The following is a 16,416-nucleotide window of genomic DNA, read 5'->3' as shown; positions in this document are numbered from 1 at the left end:
AGTAAAGGTGAAATCAGGAAGTGATTCAAAAGCACGCAAAGGAAATTGACACAAACTGAGCAACTCTGCTCTGTTTAAGTTGGACTTGACTCTTCTCTGTTCAAGTTGTACAACTCGGAGCTGGACTTTTATTTACGGAATCCATGACATGGAGAGGGAGGCCGAGGGGTGAGATGGGCTGTGGATTGAGTCCAGTCACAGCAGATGCTCAACAGTCACCATGAATACCAGCATTAAAGGGGCACACTCAAGTGCCATCAGAGCAGAGGTGCGGCGGCATGAGAGTGTCCAGAACAACATTAACAAACTCCGCAAGCAGCTGGAGAGGGTGACCGACCAACAGCTCCGAAGTGGCCTCAAGCTTTACCTCCACAGCATCCAAGGTGAGCACTCTGTAGTGCTGCTGTATTGCTGTAGCTGCACATGAAGTGTATTGAGTGACTGTGCTTCTTGACTATAACACAGGGTAAAATGGTGGATACCTGCAGTCAGTATGAGACTGTAAAAGTGTCTCAAAGGACATGTGCAACATGTAATGCAGGGATTGCTAATTGCATTGATTTGACAGTTCTCAGTGTTCTGTTGTCTAAATGCAAAAATATGCAAGTGCAATCATGCAGTGCAAAATGCAGGGAAGAAAATCATCAAGTCAATATCAAAAGACTTTAAATTATGTTATTTTTCTTTATTTGTCTGTTTGTTTGAATATGTACGCCTAGTTACATACATGTGATCAGTAAGTACACATTGCAACACTGAAGATAGATATCTGTTTAGGGGTATTCGCACTGTAGGGACTTTTTGCCATTGTACCTTTTTTGTAGTATCATATAGTACGTTTCTCCTTAACTCTTCTGTGAGTGTCTGAGTCTACGCAGACATACGACATAAATCTACCACAACATTTCCTGTCTCCCCTGTCTTTGAGGAGTTTACTGTATCTCTCAACTGCTGCTTTATGAACTCAACTCAGTGTTCAGCAGCAAAGACCATATGCTACAGAAAAAGGTAATTTGCTGAATGCATTGACTATTAATGGTCAGGCCATTTTTCCATATAAGCATGGCCCAGTTCTTGACAAAAGCTTTGCAGTGAGCCGTCGTGTGTTGTCATGACAGCAGAATCTTGTTCCTGCTGTGCTAGCCTACTTCCTGTGTCTGACGCTCAGTAGCTGGCCCCAAAAGCCACTTCCTGTCAGTCAGAGACACCACCTGCTGCTGTCCCCTAACAACCCACTGTGTCATTCCTTTTCACCTTTGCTTAAAAGGTGAAATACTTTGGTATTAAGCAAAAATGCATTAAACCACAAAACTTCTCAAGACACAATTAAATGTTTGTCTTGATATGACATATTCTCATATTTTTTCTGTTTGTTTTGAATCATTGGCAATTTCTGGTCCAGAAATATATCTCAAGAAGTGATGTTGAATGCACATGCACTTCAACTGAAGCACTCATCTTCAGATGCTTGTTGACAGCAGTGTCAACAAACAGGAAACCGGTTTGCCGACTTCAAGTAAGCTAGTGTACAGAGCCCATAGCAGCAGTATCTTTCCCATTAAAGCAAACATTTGCTATGCACAAACTGAACACACACACAGACATGCACACACACATAGGCTACCATTTTACACACATTCCCAAAGTGAAATTGTACCACTTACAGTACATTATTGATCTTCGCTCATCCTAGTCACTGGTCAGTGCTTAATTGAGTGCTGCCAGGAGCAGCCGCCCCCCTCTGGACTGTCTCACCACCTTCCCCTTCTGCTGTGCTTTTTTTAGCATATCAATTACACCACCAGATGTCCAATAAAGGATTGCCTTGGGTTCACAGGGTCAGAAGCCACATCCCTTTTCTCACTAAAAATGTGGTCATAATAATAGGAAAATGCCGTTGTCTTTGTGCATAATGGAGATTCATCAGATTCATTATTTTTTATAATAATAATCACAATCAATAACTAACCCATTGGCCTTCCGATATTTATACTTAATTTATTTTTGATTTCAGATGTACATGGACTATAGCATTTTAATGCCTTATAAATACAAGCTTGTACATAAAAGCATGTGGAGTATAATGTGGAGGTGTGTTCCAGTATACTTCATAAACTAATGCTAATTTCAGTCTACAGATATCTGGAACAAAGCAAATAGACGTGAACCAGAACCCTGTACACAATCCTTATTTATTTATTTAAAACAGGGTAGCTTCATCCTCTTTCTCCCCTCACTTCCTGTTCCCCACCCACTAGATTTCACACTCAAATACATAATAGAATTCAAAGCAAATCATTATTTAATACATTGACTTATGTATTGTGTATGCATTTATACATATATCTAATTATGAAATTGTCATTGTTGCTTCATTTGCAATATAAATCCAGTTGTGTTCTGCTGATTAACAGGAAAACAGATCAATACAGTCATTATGGCCTTTACCAGCCACATACTCTGCACACAATATGAAAATACATCTTCAATACAGAGAGAATCCAATGGAAGATAAATTAATAGTTGCCTTAATTAATCTGTTGCATTTTAGAACATCCAGCTATTTTTCTCTCTCTCTCTGAGAGCTGTGTTTTGTAGCCTTTCCCCACCTATTCCTAATGCATCATTGCCATTCCCTTCCACATCAGGAGAGGCAGAGGGGTGGGGGTATGTGAGCAGCAGAGAGCGCGGGCTGAGCACAGTCTGCTTTCTGACAGAGGCGGAACCGGAGGGTGGGGAGACAAGCGCGTAACCCAGACAGAGACTGAGGGAGTGAGGGAGAGCGAGAGAGAGAGAGAGAGTGTGTGTGTGTGTGCGTGCGTGAGGAGGAGGAAGGCAGGGCTTCATGAGATGCAAAGAACTGCGTGGGCACCAGGGATATTCCTAGACGCCACAGCTGGTCTGGCACTCCTTGTGTTGGACTCCTCCAGAGGTATTTGGTTGTGATCCATTTTCTGACCCCAGCAAAGGCAAAGGGCCTCCGTCAGGGGCGTGCGGCCGGACCAGCTATATTGACGCTGTCAGTGCATGATACGCCTGGACGACCCATGGAGCCTGGAGGGCGGGATGGCCAGACATTCAGGGAGGAAATTGCATTTTCTTCTCTCCCACTGGAATTATCATTAGCCTTTTCCCCCGCTCCTCTTCCGGCTCAGAACCCATCTCATCTCTGCCTCTGTCTTACTTCGCTGGTCTGTCAGTTGCCTGGCTCCCCATCGCACAGTATGGTGCAAGACTTGGAGTGACATCCTATAATCTGAGCACCACAGCTGGCTTCACCATACCCCCGTATCCCCACATCACCAGCGAGGCTGCCGCTGCTCATTTATTCACAGATTTTACTGTTGCTATGGAGGCTGGTTGAGCAGGTAATAATTCAGACATTTGTTTCCTGTTCTGTTTTTGCCGGTTTCTTTGCCGGTATCTTTGAATACTAGTGAATACTAGAATTTTAAGAGCATTTCAAAGAGATCTTTTGAATGAGAAGGAATTCAGCATGTGTGCCTCACTCTGTCTGTGGACTAAGAAAACTGAAGAGTAAATGATCTCACATAGAAGACAACATTGATCAACTGTGACAACATTGATCTTGCAGCCATCATTCTGTGTTTGCTAGAGGAATGTGGCATTTTAGTGGCCAGATAAAAGGAAGTATCTGACATTGACAGATGAGATTTCAGCAAAAGCATTTGGAGCTGCAGAGAACTGTGAGAATGTGCATGTGTTCACTGGAATCAGCTTGACTGAAACTTCCTCCTGGAAAGCATTCTCCACTCCATCTCTCGAGCCTTGGAGAAGTGTCTTACTAGAGAGAATTGAATCAATCATATTGATGCAGTGTCTAGATTTAGCTGTCTATGGTCTGTTTTCCATGCTCTGAACTCATGAGTCAAGGCGATACATTGCAACAGCGGACCACCTACCTCATCTCTGTCACCCTGGTGAAGGTAGAGGCGGTCGAGGAGCATGGCGCAAGACAAACCAGACCGACTGCTCATGTGCTGGGCAGTGAAATTGGCCAGAAGAGACCTGGAGCATTGGTGGATGAGGGAGAGCTTCCCCAGAGGCAGGATGCAGAGGAGGCGGCAGAGCAGGGGGCTGGGAAATGCATCAAACTGAAGGAAGGGGAGCGAGTCCCCTCTACCAGCCTGCAGGTCACCAATACCACCAAAAATGGAAGGAGTGAAGGAACAGGAACGCCAGCTATCAGAGATGATCAACCCTTCCACTTAGCGGACCTGGGGGCATCTGCCAATAACACCGAGAGTGACACCTCAGAGAGCATTAGCCAGGGGCCAACCTCTCTGGAGAAGTCCCACTGCAGGACAGTCGGAGGCCCAGAGCTGAGGGAGACGAGGAAGAGCCGCTCCTCCAAGAGCCTGAACTGTGAGGACAGGGGGGTCCGAGTGAGTTTCCCCACCAGTGCATCTGAGGACACCGGGTCATTCGTGGGGCCTCACAGAGCCTCCTGGAATGAGAGTGGAAACAGAGCGTTTAGAGAGAGTGGCAGAAACGAGGGTAGTAGTGGATCTGCTCCAGCGTATGGCAATGCAGAGGAAACCCGAGGAAACCTCCCCAGGCCACAGAAGCTGAAGATGGGCTCGGTGTCTTTGCCAGGACCCAACACTCAGGCCTCCAAGACCCTGAGGAAGGGCAAGAAGAGCCACACCCTGGACAATAGTGACCTGCGATGCTTATCTGAGGAGCTCTTCCAGGGCCAGGCAGCCACACATTCACAAGCAGCCCAGTCCAATAAAGCCTCAGCCCGAGACCACAAGATGCTGAAGTTTATTAGCGGTATTTTCAGCAAGAGCAACCCTTCCACTGCCCCTCCAAAGCAGAGCTCTATGCAGAGAGACTCCAGTGAAGAGGAAGGTAAACATTTATCAGCAATCAGCTGTGTGTGTGTGTGTAAAAGAGAGAGAGAGAGAGAGAGAGGGGTGTTTGTTTAATCGAACTGGGAGGATTTGCATATATATTTAGAACATGGGAGGAATATTCGAATGAAAATGTCATGCTTTAAATTTTATTCACAATGGGCACAATGTGTGGTAATCTTGTTTGTTTTATTCAGTTATTAGTGAGGGTATTTATAATAGCTGTATTTTTCCCACCAGGAAGGGCCACTATATATTGATCCAACACTAGACGAATGAAGACTATCATTAAAGTTGACAAATGACTTGTGTAGTATTTTACAACCCCTTCCTAACTCAGAGTTCCTTTTTTTCCGCCCAAGCACTTGGCAGAAAACAAATTTGATAATACTCACATTCTGGGTAGCCGCAATTACAGCCAATGTCCTAATCCTGTCTTTGATGTTCCACCCACCGCCTGCTTCTCAGAAGCATCTCCACCATGGCAGTTTCTATCCCACATCCTGCTCTCCCTATTTCCTGGCCACGTCAAGTCAATTTGAGGCGCTTACATTTCACAGGCCTCCATCATTATTAAAATGGACCTACTGTACAAAGAGAGGGGACATGTCTGACAACATGCTTGACAAAACTGGTTCACGTTTCCTTATAGATACATAATTTCCAAAGCCAGAAAACCTCACATGACTCATTTAGGATCAGTGTCAACTAGGAAGATTAAATTTGAACGAATTCATTTTTAATCACCAAATAAATAAGGATTCTCAGGCAAAGGGAGAAGCTGGTTGTGGTGAAGATTTAAAATGAAAACCAGCTGTTTTTTTTTACAGTAGTTATTACTAAGTTGGGGTTAAGAGGATTTAAGGGTCTTCTGACAAATATTCACACCATATTTGGCAATCATCAAGATATCAATATCTACCAAATTCTACCATATTTGGAAAAAAAAATGAGACAAACTTTTATTATGGAAATCATAAGATTAGAGCATGTTGGAGTCATCAGAATGTTTGTGGAGCTGACTTTATTTTGTGTATTGTGTATGTGTGTGTGTTTGTGTGTGTGTGTGTGTGTGTGTGTGTGTGTGTGTGTGTGTGTGTGTGTGTGTGTGTGTGTGTGTGTGTGTATGTGTTTGTGTGTGTGTGTGTGTGTGTGTGTGTGTGTGTGTGTACGTGCGTATTATGGCATGTGGACTCCCAATGTATTTACATTTGCACTGAGCTCAAGAAAAAAAGCAGGGGCTAGAGGACAGGTTGTTATGGCAACAGGATAGGGATGAGAGCTGCTGGTTGCATGGGTTACATGACACAGTGTGTGTGTGTGTGTGTGTGTGTGTGTGTGTGTGTGTGTGTGTGTGTGTGTGTGTGCGACTGTGAGTGTGTGGTTGGGGGTGGGGATTGGGGATGTTGTTGGGAAGGGCAACCAGGTTTTAGAACAGACTTTGTGAGGGGGAAAAAATCCACAAAAGGAAAGATTCCCCCCAATCCTTAAGCATAAGGCGTGCTGTGCATTTGTATGCAGCAAGCTTTGTTCAGTTTTATTAAGAGGGCAGGGAGGGAACACCAGATTTTTACCTCCTATGTTGGGATAGGAACACCCTCATATCTGTCGAGTGACAAAGATTTGAATTTGATGCTAAAATGTCTGATTTAATGGAATTGTATTTCCTTCACTGGTGGTTTGTACATTTCAGTCTCTTTGTTGTACCCCTAGCCATCTGCTCTGGCTCTGCCTTGTCATCCTCTCAGGCTCTCTGATTCACAGCTGTGGTTTGATGTGCCTGCTCTGGGCAGCTTGAAAGCCTGGCCTCCCAGCTGAAGGTGCTTAATGGCACTTTCCTATGGTGTGGCTTAGAATAGGATGACTTATGCACTCACACACACACACCACACAAGCTGAGGTCTGACTGATGACTGGTGTCACTATAGATGGAAAGGAAGAGAGACAGAAAGTGAAAGACACTAAAAATGAAAATGAAGGGCGGAGGAGAGATTGAGAAAGAGGTCGAGAGAGAGAGAGAGCAGCAGAGGAAGAGAGAGAGAGAGAGAGAGAGATGAAGGAAATGATAGATGTGACTGGGCAAAAGACAGCCCCACTGTGCAGTGGTGACAGCACACCTGCTGTGACTGTGTGGCTGCTTGCTGTGCCTGCTGGTGTGTGTGTGTGTGTGTGTGTGTGTGTGTGTGTGCCTGCTGGTGTGTGGCCGGCAGCAGCTGGGGCCCCGCTACGGTCACGTGCCGCAGAGCAGGACAGAGAGACAACCTTTAGAATGACCATCACCTCACCATAATCACAGCGACAACCTTTAGAATGACCATCACCACACCATAATCACAGCGACAACCTTTAGAATGACCATCACCTCACCATAATCACAGCATGATCACAGAGACAACCTTTAGAATGACCATCACCCCACCATAATCACACCATAATCCCAGAGACATCCTTTAGAATGACCATCACCTCACCATAATCACAGCGACAACCTTTAGAATGACCATCACCTCACCATAATCACAGAGACAACCTTTAGAATGACCATCACCTCACCATAATCACAGCGACAACCTTTAGAATGACCATCACCTCACCATAATCACAGAGACAACCTTTAGAATGACCATCACCTCACCATAATCACAGCGACAACCTTTAGAATGACCATCACCACGGAGACAACCTTTAGAATGACCATCACCACACCATAATCACACCATGATCACAGAGACAACCTTTAGAATGACCATCACCACACCATAATCACAGAGACAACCTTTAGAATAACCATCACCACACCATCACCACGGAGACAACCTTTAGAATGAATGACTATCGCCACACCATAATAACAGAGACAACCTTTGGAGTTATTATCACCACCCTCACCACTGACTTTTCTACGGCATTACCCAGAGTCACTGCGTTTTGACCTCTATCTTTACACCACTAGATACAATCATGAGGATGGGAGTTACACGCCCTCCGTACACACACACACACACACAGTGGTAATGTAAAATGGAGGAGTCTCACAATCCATTTGACCCTTTAACAGTTCAGATAAGAAAGGTCTTATCACTAAGTATCACTGAACAGATCTCTCCGGCTGACTTTGTTATGTTGCCCTGGCCCGGAACCCCACAATGTCAAAACACAGCCCTTGCCTCAAGGATTTTATTTGGTCACAACTGTAGATGGCTGTTTTATTGTCATTTGTCCATTATACTAAATGATTTAGCGTGTCGGCAGCATTGCTGAATCAGCTCTATGATTTGTCTGTGTTAACTATCTTCTCCGCCCCTCTTTACTCTTCAGTGGCCTGTGCCAACAGTCAAGAATGGACTTTAAATCGCTCCATTCCAGAACTGCATTTGGTAAGTCCAACTTTGTGTTACCAAACAGTGACCATGCTTTGTATATTTCGGCACTGTTGATGAATTACTGCTTCAGCGTAATATAGTGTGCTCTTATACTAACTTGATTAAGTTGTGTAGTGTGAGTGACTAAGGGTCCTGTGCTGATTTTTACACACAGGGTCTGTTGGGAGGTCTACGGAGTGGCAAATCTGCACTGGTCAACAGGTACATCACTCGCAGCTACGTTCCTATGGAATGCCCCGAAGGTATGCATAAAGATCCTTGATTACTAGATAGAGCTTTAACCCTCTCTGGCATGCATCTCCACACCCTCCTGTGCTGCTGACATTGGTTGCCATTTGCCTATCCTAGCTTCACTGGAGTCTGTCTGTCTGTCTGCTTTCAGGAGGGAGGTACAAAAAGGAGGTATTGGTGGATGGACAGAGTTACCTTTTACTAATCAGAGAGGAGCCTGGGCTGCCTGATGCACAGGTGTGTGTGTGTGTGTATGTTTGTGTGAATGATAGAGATATAGTTACTATTTTTCATCATTACTGTTGCTAATTAAATTAAACAGGGGAATTATGAAATGATTTCAATATTGTTTCCCTTCTTGTCCTCCCTGCTTCTTTCTTCTTTCCTTCATTGGGGTTTACAGTTCACCAACTGGGTGGATGCGGTCGTCTTTGTGTTTAGTTTGGAGAATGAAGCAAGCTTCCAAGAAGTGTACAAGGACTTCAGTGAACTCAGCTCCCACCGAAGCACTGTTGATATTCCACTGATAGTAGTGGGCACCCAAGGTATGAGCATCACTAACTTAAAGTAGCCTGCAATCCACATATCTAACTAACTTAATGTAGCCTGCAATCCACATATCTATCTAACTTAATGTACCTTACACTCCACAAATCTTTGCAATTCCATCCTAGTCACTGGTTTGACATAAGGTGTGTGAACCTCCAAACCATCTTGAATGAGCATAACACATGTAGCCACAGTACCCTCCTTAATGATAAACAGCAGTTCCTTAAGCACACCCAACATCCAAGCGTTGGCAGTGGTCAACCATATCCATATGATTTTGGAACAAACCCAGCTTCTCGTTCTTCCCAACAGACAAGATAAGTAGCACTAACCCTCGCGTGATCGAGGATAGCCGCGCTCGTCAACTGTCTGTGGATGTGAAGCGCTCAGTGTATTACGAGACCTGTGCCACATATGGCCTCAATGTGGACAGAGTCTTCACAGAGGGTAAGTCTGCCAGAGCACCCCTACCTACCATGTTGCTTGCATGAATGTGCCAAGAGTCTCCTCAATAGTACCTTTGGACAACTATCCCGAATGAACTACAATGCCTAAAAACTACAATATTTTCAATGTTGTTATTTGGACTACTTTCACTATCCCAGTTCTATTTGGGCATACACAGTGCATACGGAAAGTGCCTAAATATTCCTCTATATCCATTCAGTTGGTCATTGTATAGGCTGAAATATGTTTCGACATGCTCTCATTTCTTCTTAGCTGCTCAGAAGATTGTTGCAGCAAAAAAGCAAGCAGCCCTCCTAGCTGCCAGCAAATCCCTTCCAAACTCCCCCTGTCATTCTGCAGACTCGACATCTGTGCCAGGACCCTACCACGGACAGGTAACAAGTAAAACATGCTGCATATCCACCAAAAAAAAGGATGTCAGATATCAGATGATCAGATAGAATGTTACGGCAGGTTTGCACAAAGCTGTGCATATATGAGGTCAGAAATGTGACTTGTGCCTGAAATGGACTGTTAAGATACATAGTATCATAATATTGAGAAAACATCATAGTTTATTCAGAATTATTTTAGTTGGACTAGATACAGTTTTGTCATGGGATCAATTTTATATACCACAGTAGAAACGGGGTAACATGAATTCATTCATTCATTACCAAATGACTGTTGCCTCCACAGTAAGCCATCACTGTCTACCATCACCATATGTCTTCACTTCACATTTCTTGCCTTTTATATGTAACACCTCCCATCCCTGTCCACCCTCCCCCACTCTCAGGCCAGTAATGGAGGTCAGAGTAGTGACGTCTCCTCCTCCCTGCCCTCCACTCCTGTGGTCGGCCATAGAGAGCTGCGGGGAGAAGGAGGCTCTCAGAGAAATATCCCTCGTCGACGGACATCCCTATTTGGGGTTAGTTCCACTATCAGTTATATCCTTTGCATCAAAGCAACCCTCTCTTACAGAGCTGTGGTGAAACAAACACAGAGAGAGTTGTATGGAAAGCAGTATTTGCTAGACCATCTGAGATTTATTTAATAATGTTTGGTATATTTGCAAATATATTTTAGTGAATTTAGTCTGTGTAAGCATTAATACACATCATGCAAGCCATCCGAGGCCAATTTAGAAACATGATTTAAATGCTGGGCAAAATGTAAAGCCTAACAAAAGCTAATTTAAATATGAGTTGAAATCTAATTGGCTAATTAAATATACCGTAGAAAGATCCTAAGCACAAACATCGGTGCGTCCACTCCATACTCCCACACGTCACACGATAGCTTTGATTTATGCACAAGACACATTGCTCATTGAGTGACTTTGCCCGTCATTTAAATTAGGGCATAGTATATTACTGGTAGATACAAAAGATCAATTAGTTATATCTTTTTACACACACACATATATATATATGTTGTTATATATTATATTAATTGTAAAGTAATTGTAATGTAATGTTTGACATTTAATGTAATTCAGGTTACTGTAGGCAATCAAGCTTTTACAACCCATTCTCATTTGCCATCAGCCATCTCTTCCCTAATAGCCATCCCTCTGTCATCTTCTCCTGTGGCTTATCTCTCACCTCCCTTATTTCAGAATCGCAGAGGGAGTGATTCCGAAAAGAAAACACCTGACAACAGGGCTGAAGTACCTGGCATACGCTCAGCTGCCATCAAACAGGTTAGCATGCATCACTCTTGAGTACGGTCTCTGGAAATAATGCATAGAGTTGGTCCATTGTCTGACATTTATTGTTATTGTTATTATTGTTATTTAGAGTTGGTCCATTGTCTGACATTTATTGTTACTGTCTGCTAGGGCATACTCTGGAAACGCAGTGGAAGTTCACTGAACAAGGATTGGAAGAAAAAGTTTGTTACGTTGTCTAACAATGGCATTCTGTATTACCATTCAAATCAAAATGTGAGTTCATGACTTTCAATTTTCTATATATATTTCAACTGCTTTACAACTTTTAACACAACTGAAGTGTGTCTATGTACAGACAAATGCACATCAGCCCAGTGTGTGAAAATGTTCTGGATTCAGTCTTCTACATAACTAAGGACAAGTCTGAGTATGTGCTATAGGTCAATAAAATCCATTTGTTTTGTCAGGACTACACACAGAATGTGCATGGCAAAGAGATCAATTTGTTGCGTGTGACGGTCAAAGTCCCAGGCAAGCGCCCCCCTCGTGCTATGTCTCATGGTGGCTCGACGTCTGGCCTGAATGGAGTACCCAAGGATGGACTGGCCTCTGAAGGGACCACACCAGGTAAGTGGGATAGTGCAGGAGTGCTCCTTCCCTTCTCCTAGAGAAAGAGATAATCATGCAGAAGTGATTTGCTTGGTGAGGATAAGAAATCAGTAGCCTGGAAAATCTGGTAATCTAGAAAGATTAAGGGTCTGACCACGAACAATGTAATGGCCCAACTCGAGGGGCAGCACCAAGCATGCATTTGAAAATCTCACTGCACGCAATTGGATAACACTACGACCAATGTTTACTGACCTCCAAGGTTGCAGCGCTGTTGTCATTAGTTTAGCTCGCCTCTGGCCCGCCTATATCAGATACGCCGATTTGATTGGTTCCACGGGATGCAAGGGGTAAAAGTAACGTGCATCATTGCTCATTGCCAGAGTGTCTCGCAGTCTCCAGAGTGCTATCACGAGAACTCTGGATTTCCAGGGTAAGAAATCAGAGGGCATTCAGAAATAATGCTGCTTTGTTGGGTCAACGAACTAGGAATGGCACTGGGCTAATGTGGCTAGGAGTTGCCTTGTAACGATGCCTTGTAACAATGTAGGTGTGAGTATTACAATCAGCATTAGTTGTAAAAGTGTGGACACTGATTTCTCCACCCATCACAAACATTTCAACAGATCAGTTGAGCAGTCTCTTAACAAAAAAGTGATGAAATCGTGTCTAGTCCTGCAACACAAACCAAAAGAGGACCTGTTCTGTTTCCAAAGCTGCCTCCTTAAGCCCCGTCAGCCTGCTGCCTGTGGATGAGGGAGCCGGAGTGGTCAATTCCCCTGCGCGAGAGACTGGACTTCGACGGTGCTCTTCAACACTGTCAAATAAGAACTTTCACTCAGGTGTGTCCCTGGGCTCAGATGTTACCTCCATGTGCAATATTAGCTTTTCTCTTTGGCTTCCATACAGCATGAACTACCTTACACAGCTTGTCAGAATAAATCCAGAGGAATCCAAAAACAGCTGCTTTATGGTCTAACAAAATAGAAATACATCTGCTTAAAATCACAGGGTTGGCTTATTGGGTACTCAACTATTCTTAAAGAAAATTATACGATTGCAGCCACTCCTTTTCACCCACAAACCACTTCCAAAATCAGGAAATGTTTACTGCTCTTCATGATTTGAGCACTCCCAAAATGTGTAAATATTTGTCATTTTCTTAGACGCTGACGGAATGACCAACCTTGCCTCAAAAGAACAGGTCCCAGCCTCCCCAATGACCAGCAGGAAAAAGCCCACAAGAAAAAAAAGCATGAACCCCAAAGGTGATGCAGCCATGGGTCAGGCTGAGGGTAAGTCTCCACAAAGTGAACGAAATAATCCAACAAAGAAACAGACATGTTTAATGTACAGTATGCACATTTAGTTTTACACTGGGGATCCTGGCTAAAAAGGGTTCCTTCAAAAGTTTGAGAGTGCTATTTTGCCTCTTCTTACTTGTGCTGACACTGTGTTGGGTTAAACAATGTCTTTTTTTATGTTTTAGTATTTTAAAAAAACTGTCTCAGTTCAAAATGTCTTTAACCATCTGACTGAAGGGGAACACAAATCGCTGAGCAAATATGATATAAAATGACCGGCTTTGCCCTGCTGATCTCTCTGCTTCTCTACTCTCTTTCAACACTTTGAACTCGCAGACTCCTAAAATGAATCTTTCATTTACTGTCCCTGTTAAATAATCACTCTTTTCTACGGCCCTCTTCCTTTTCCTGCTGCCCTGGACTTACCTTTTTCTGCAGCCAAGCGAAAAATGTGGAAATTAAAGAGTTTTGGTAGCTTGAAAAACATTTACAAGACAGGTAAAAATATGCAAATAAAGATACACAGCTGACAAGCGAAACAGACTTAACTTAAGACATTAAGGTCACAGATCTAATGACTTATTCATATTGCAGAGGAGGACAATGCCGACTTCATAATAGTATCAAGCACAGGACAAACCTGGCACTTTGAAGCCTCAAGTCAAGACGAGAGAGATGCCTGGGTCCAAGCCATTGAGAGTCAGATCCTTGCCTGTCTGCAAGGCTGTGAGAGCAACAGGCATAAGGTAAATACCATGTCACATTATGAACAATAACATTCCAAAATAAGAAGACATTTCTACTCTCCATTCCATGAGTTGGAAATACTTGCCCTTTCTGCCATGGAAAATATAACCTCTATGTATGATCCATGACATTCATTGCATAGTGTATATTATAATTATTAGTATTTGTTTTCTTCATCACTGAAGGTCAATATTATAAAGAAATGAAACATTAATACATATCCATATGTGCATGTGTGTTTTCTATAGGCTCGCCGCAACAGCCAGAGTGAATTGGCCCTGCAAGCGATCCGTAATGCTAAAGGCAACAATCTCTGTGTTGACTGTGGAGCACCAAGTGAGTTCTCCTATAGCTCTGCACCTAACACCAGATGGCTGTATTACCTCAGTATCCTAATAATGTTCTTCAGTATATCAAAGTCCATGAGGCATCATACTCGCTCACACTGTTTTCCTAATATGCTTTTTTTTTGTCAGATCCAACATGGGCAAGTCTTAACCTGGGAGCACTGATCTGTATTGAGTGCTCAGGTATCCATAGGAACCTGGGGACCCACCTGTCTCGTGTCCGCTCTCTGGACCTGGATGACCTGTCCCCTGAGCTCTCCCAAGTGCTAAGAGCTATTGGGAACCACATGGCAAACAATGTCTGGGAGAGCTGTACCCAGGGGCGACAGAAGCCAACGCCAGAGGCCTCAAGGCAAGTGCACATCCAGGAAGTTGTTCATATTATATTCATATTGTCCATTACACTAATGAGACAGAGAGAGTATGATATGATTAGGTCTTTCCCCTCAATAAGAAAATGGCTATTGTGCAGAATTTTAATGGGGCTGAGAATTGTCTGAAATGGAACTGAAGAAATGGTGAACAACTCTTGTTGACCTCCAGGGAGGAGAGGGAGACATGGATCCGAGCCAAGTATGAGCAGCGTGTCTTCGTAGCGCCCCTGCCGGCCCAGGCGGAGGGCAGCAGGAGTTCCATGCCAGACTGGCTGCTCTGTGCAGTGGTCGAGAGGGACCTCCCCCGCCTACTGCTGCTCCTCGCCCACAGCAACAAGGAGCTGATCAATGCCCCGCTGGCTAAGGCTTCTCCACAGCCACGCACAGCCCTACATGCTGCTTGCAATCTTGGGGATGTGGTGATGACCCAACTGCTGGTCTGGGTGAGACAAGTTCACCATGTCTGAACATCAACCATTTTAACAATTACATATATTCTGTTGTTTACTTATAAACTAAGTTGATAACAAGCACATGCTAAACTGAAATAACTGAAACAGAGAACTGTGATAAATAACCACAGGTTTACATGGGATTACTATGAGATTTCAAAATGATATGTAATGCATAATTTTGGTGGATTTAAAAATCTAATGTTGAATTTTCATACCCTCTACAGTACGGCATTGATGTAAAGGCAAGAGGTCCACAAGGCCAGACAGCCTTGGCCATGGCTCGAAACACAGGGAGCAGAGAGTGTGCTCAGATCCTGCTGCAATACGGCTGTCCCAATGAACTCTCTCCCACCCTGTCTACACCTAGCCTCTCCCGAAAAAGTAGCATAACCAGTTTGGGACGAGCCAACTCGACCAGGAGAAGGGATAACTTCTGATGTCTTAAATACAGAGACATGGATACAATATATATATCTAGAATACTTCAAGAATTAATTGTAAAAAGAGAATTTGCTGAAAAAGTGTTTGTGTGTGACTGAGAGAGAGAGGGGGGGGGGGGGGTGACTTCCTCTGTGGTCACCACTGAAATCTACAAGGACCATTTCAAATAACTGATATCAATGTAACCAACAAAAGGATTTTTCAGATACTGATCAATGTAATATCAATGTTATCACTATGTGTGCAAAATCTGTTTTCATATTCTGCATCACTATTAGTACAAAATGTTTGCATTTCAAGAATAATCAAGTACTCAATATTTTTATGGCTGTCTCTGTGTTTTGCCTTTCCATTTGCATCATGAATCACCACACTGACACAGGCAGATATTTTTTTAGGCAAGTAAAATCTGAATCAATGAGCATAGACAGTTAGTTGGGGAAGAAAGAATCCTTACTAAAATAATTTCTTTGTAATAGGCCTACCTATAAACCCAAGAACAAAAATGCATTTAATCCAATGTTGTTTATTTCTTCATGAACACGTGCTATTTATACAGATGAAGCCATAGTCTACTTGCTTACAGTTGGAGTCTTCATATCGCATTTTTGCACTTCTGGTAAGATAACTGATATTTGAAGCCATAGGCAGGCCTAGTTAATCTACTAAACACGAAATAGTCTACTCAACAAAATTAAATTTAATCTAATGTGGTCTAACTCAGGAAAAGGCTGAATCTCTTCATTTAAAGTGCCGTCTTCTTCAAACATTTTCTAATTGGACATTTGGCACACAGACAGTGTGAATGAATGACATAATGGTAAAGATAATGAATGAATGAAAAGGTAGCCTAAAGTTACCCGGATAGCCTCCAATAATATATGTTTCAGCTGTTCCGACTCAATCTGTGTGATTCAGTTCTCATTTTACCATTATGTTTGACCTCTACTTGAAATTTGTCTGGGGAAATAAAGTGC

At 43.3% G+C, this 16,416-nt stretch overlaps 1 protein-coding gene across 3 annotated transcripts; it reads left to right on the top strand.

Moving 5' to 3' along the window:
• Positions 1–24: 24 nt before the first annotated feature.
• agap2 (ArfGAP with GTPase domain, ankyrin repeat and PH domain 2) lies at positions 25–15,764 on the top strand. Of its 3 annotated transcripts, none has more exons than XM_076276477.1 (18): positions 25–383; positions 8,196–8,254; positions 8,415–8,502; positions 8,643–8,728; positions 8,895–9,036; positions 9,353–9,487; positions 9,761–9,882; positions 10,287–10,418; positions 11,109–11,192; positions 11,331–11,435; positions 11,630–11,789; positions 12,488–12,613; positions 12,938–13,066; positions 13,670–13,821; positions 14,071–14,158; positions 14,299–14,515; positions 14,707–14,986; positions 15,223–15,764. In XM_076276477.1, the coding sequence occupies exons 1-18, from the start codon at positions 221–223 to the stop codon at positions 15,433–15,435; spliced, it is 2,481 nt and encodes an 826-aa protein (XP_076132592.1). In that variant the 5' UTR covers positions 25–220; the 3' UTR covers positions 15,436–15,764. The 3 variants fall into 3 exon arrangements, with proteins under 3 accessions (XP_076132592.1, XP_076132591.1, XP_076132590.1); XM_076276475.1 differs by lacking the exon at positions 25–383 and adding an exon at positions 2,831–4,875; XM_076276476.1 differs by lacking the exons at positions 25–383; positions 10,287–10,418 and adding an exon at positions 2,825–4,875.
• Positions 15,765–16,416: the final 652 nt, after the last annotated feature.

This window comes from Alosa pseudoharengus, unplaced genomic scaffold (genome assembly GCF_046254945.1).
Source record: "Alosa pseudoharengus isolate Yale_2024_CS ecotype anadromous, Long Island Sound unplaced genomic scaffold, YU_APseudo_1.1 YU_APseudo_1.1_scf_9, whole genome shotgun sequence".
Lineage (NCBI taxonomy): Eukaryota > Metazoa > Chordata > Actinopteri > Clupeiformes > Clupeidae > Alosa > Alosa pseudoharengus.
Note: the sequence above shows the minus strand (reverse complement) of the source record. Positions and strands in the feature narration are given on the sequence as shown.